The sequence below is a fragment of the Musca vetustissima genome, unplaced genomic scaffold (assembly GCF_032173495.1).
Source record: "Musca vetustissima isolate MV318-11 ecotype Yass unplaced genomic scaffold, APGP_CSIRO_Mvet_v1 utg73297, whole genome shotgun sequence".
In the NCBI taxonomy this organism is placed as follows: Eukaryota; Metazoa; Arthropoda; class Insecta; order Diptera; family Muscidae; genus Musca; species Musca vetustissima.
In genome coordinates, this window is record NW_026886536.1 from 1 (window position 1) to 3,062 (window position 3,062).

Sequence of the window (3,062 nt, forward strand, 5' to 3'; positions counted from 1 at the left end):
ACATTTTGGCATTCTGGGTTCTTTTTCTTTACATAGCCCCCCATATAAATGTGTTCTCCCAGTTTAGTTCATTTTTTCATAGTCCAGACGCATGGCTGTAATTTGGAATTACGGGTTCTTGGTGGGTGACAAGAAAAATGGCATTGCAGATTTTTTTCTGTATGGGATCATATAGAGTAAAAAAACTTCTTCGCAGAAAATATTTACTATAAGTAATATAGGACTAGCGCTCATATAGATAAGCTACGCCTTTTTAGGCATTTTCAAGACAATAGGGGCATTTTCCAATCGAATATGGATTTTTGGGTAATTATGCGCAGAAAATTCTTATCGAATTTTATAATCTGATAGTCTGTAAATTAGAATTCCCTCTTCTCAGATGATAAAACATGTCCTGGCGAACAATTGGGCTTTGCGTCTATATAAATGTCTCGACGGTTTTGAGACATTTTAAATGTCCATCTTTACGTGGAGGGTGTACAAAGTTCAGCCTTACCGAACAATACTACCTTTTTACTTATTTTATTTTTAAATAACATACGTTTTTTATTTCCTTGCAGGACCTGCACGACCTTATTAATTATATGCTGCGAATGGACCCCATGGAAAGACCTTTTATATATAGTGTGATTGAAAAATGTCATGATCTTATACAGAAACTTGAAGGACGTGTCTAGCACATTCCAGAGCAGATTATGCCTATCATAATTTTGTAACGTTTATAGTATACATACATATATAAACACTTTTTATTTACGAATTTTCATATTAAGCATTCTATTTAACTATAAAGTTACTTAGTTAATTTTTTTTTGTTAAATTGTATACATTTATTTTAACCTATTCTTTTTCTATTTAAATTTCTCTTATTTGTATATTTATTTATATGAGGCTTTACTTATTGTAATAAATATACTATCATTAAAAAAATAAATAAAACTGTATTATGTAATTGCATTTTTAGAGTTAATAAAAAAACAGATATATATTATATTCCTTAATGATCATCTTTATTTAAGCCAGGACAATTTGTACTTAAATCATCTAGATCCTCATAGCGTATGCCACACCAAAAACAAAAATTATAGGATGTACGTATGTAATTTATTAACATTTCCAATTTTTCGGCATTGCTAAATTCATCCGATACTTCATCTTCAGAATCGGAGCTGTGATTTTCTTCTTCATCATTGGCTTCATCTTTTTCTTTGATTAGCTCAGGCCAAAACCATGGCATCGCTGGGGTGTCTACATGATTTTGTATATCTAAATTTTCACAGGTTTTTTGACAGCGCTTAAGTGCATTTGTAACAAATCTCTCTTCGGCCTTTTCATTTGTTCTTCGTCGAAATTCTTCAATGGATGTTTCGGCACCATTTTCTTTTTGCAAACGTTGCTTTCTTAGCTGAATTTGTTTTTCCATAAGCTCCCGCAGAGCAGATTCTCTACCCAGACCTTGACGATCCGACTTCAGAGTTATTCCAATTGGTTCTAATAGTCTTGATGGTGTAGAAGCTTCTCCTGAGTTTTCATTTCCATTTGCTTTACCCAATGCTTGACCAGGTTTATAACCCATTTTTGCCAATAACTTAAAACCTTTATTATCATTTTCCAGGGGTTTACTTAGTGCTTCCTGTAACTTTTCATTGTTAACTACAGCGGAGCATTGTGCTCTCATGTCTCGTTGTTTTTTAATGTGATCCTTTTGCTTGGACTCTACCATTATTTGACGCTTTTTGGCACGATTATTAATCAGACTTGGACGAACATCGGACAGGCTGAAAATGAAGGGTAAGGATATTCTTTATTACAGTTTTACTGATGGGAACAAATTACTTACCCAGTTAAGAATTTATCTGACATATAATCTTCTTCTTCATCAGACATGTTTTTAGTTTTTCTGTGTACAGTATTTATATTTAATTTTTTATATAAATATTAAATATTTAGGTATTTATTGAAAAATGTAAATAAACAAGTACACAACGTAAACAATTCAATTGACAGGGACTCCTTAAATTATAATGGCATTAGTATTTGGTTAAAGTAACGCCACATTCACACCGGATAATTATAAATATAAAATTATTTTTTTTATATTTCGTATAAAAAATATAGAAAACATATTAGAGAAAACGGCAAAAATTATGGTTTAAAAAATAATAATAATAGTTGATTATAAGTTTAGTATACTAGTACTTTTACATTGTACTGGATTTCCATTGCATACATGTCGAATAAATCCTCAATGTCGTTTAAGTTCCGATCGCGGATAGTTTTGAATTTTTTACCGTCAGTAGAACTGTGTACACTGCATGTCCCACCCAAAGTAATGTTGGAACTCTTGAATTTCATTTAAAATAAAATTCTTTGGCGTAGTCTTGACACGAGAAATTAGGCTACCCTAGAAATGAAGATTCTCTCGGGTGGATGTTTTGTATCTTTCCTCATTCTGTAGATTCCAATATCGATTCTTAGCTCTTGTTTAAAGACCGTTCGCGATTTACAACACTATAATTTCCTTCTTGTGGATCTAAATACATACTGGAATGGGAATTTGTCCAACAAATTCCTAAATTGAATGATCTTCCTGATTACGCAGAAGATCATTCTGCACTTTGATGTAAAATGAAAATCGACAACACACGAAAGCTTTATATTTAAAAGTAGATTTAGCCTGCCACCCTCTGCTATTTCAAACGGAATTCTTTGGTAGGGCTTATTGCATTGAACGATTTCACGTATATCGGAAATAAAGATAACTGGGCTAATGTTCATGTTTACTTTGATAGATGGGAAGTAGTCTCCGATTATAGCACTCATATGGTGTATTGTTCTAATAGTCGATGACTGCATCGGTACGAATGATATTCTGACCTTTTCGATAGATCCGTTTAGCTCATGCAGATCTCTTCTGATGTGTCTGGGTGGAAGGCATAAATGTTTAGTAGTTGTTGTAGTAGTACTAACGGGTGAAACACATACGATGTTTCAGGCCTGGCATGTTAAGTTGGACATGTATGAAATGTCGATTTATATATTACGGCAGTGTCGGAAGTTGT

At 32.9% G+C, this 3,062-nt stretch overlaps 1 protein-coding gene across 1 annotated transcript; it reads right to left on the reverse strand.

The window, feature by feature from the left end:
• Window positions 1–997: 997 nt before the first annotated feature.
• LOC133334036 (G patch domain-containing protein 11) lies at window positions 998–1,887 on the reverse strand. The gene is made up of 2 exons (XM_061542334.1): window positions 1,841–1,887; window positions 998–1,778 (listed from the first exon to the last, which is right to left on the reverse strand). Exons 1-2 carry the CDS (start codon window positions 1,885–1,887, stop codon window positions 998–1,000), a joined length of 828 nt encoding a protein of 275 aa, XP_061398318.1.
• Window positions 1,888–3,062: the final 1,175 nt, after the last annotated feature.

Excerpts from the sequence above, each read along its gene's own strand:
- LOC133334036 (XM_061542334.1), bottom strand. The coding sequence starts at position 1,887 with ATGTCTGATGAAGAAGAAGATTATATGTCAGATAAATTCTTAACTGG. Across the intron at positions 1,779-1,840 it reads TCAGATAAATTCTTAACTGG|CCTGTCCGATGTTCGTCCAA; the intron begins GTAAGTAATTTG and ends CTTCATTTTCAG.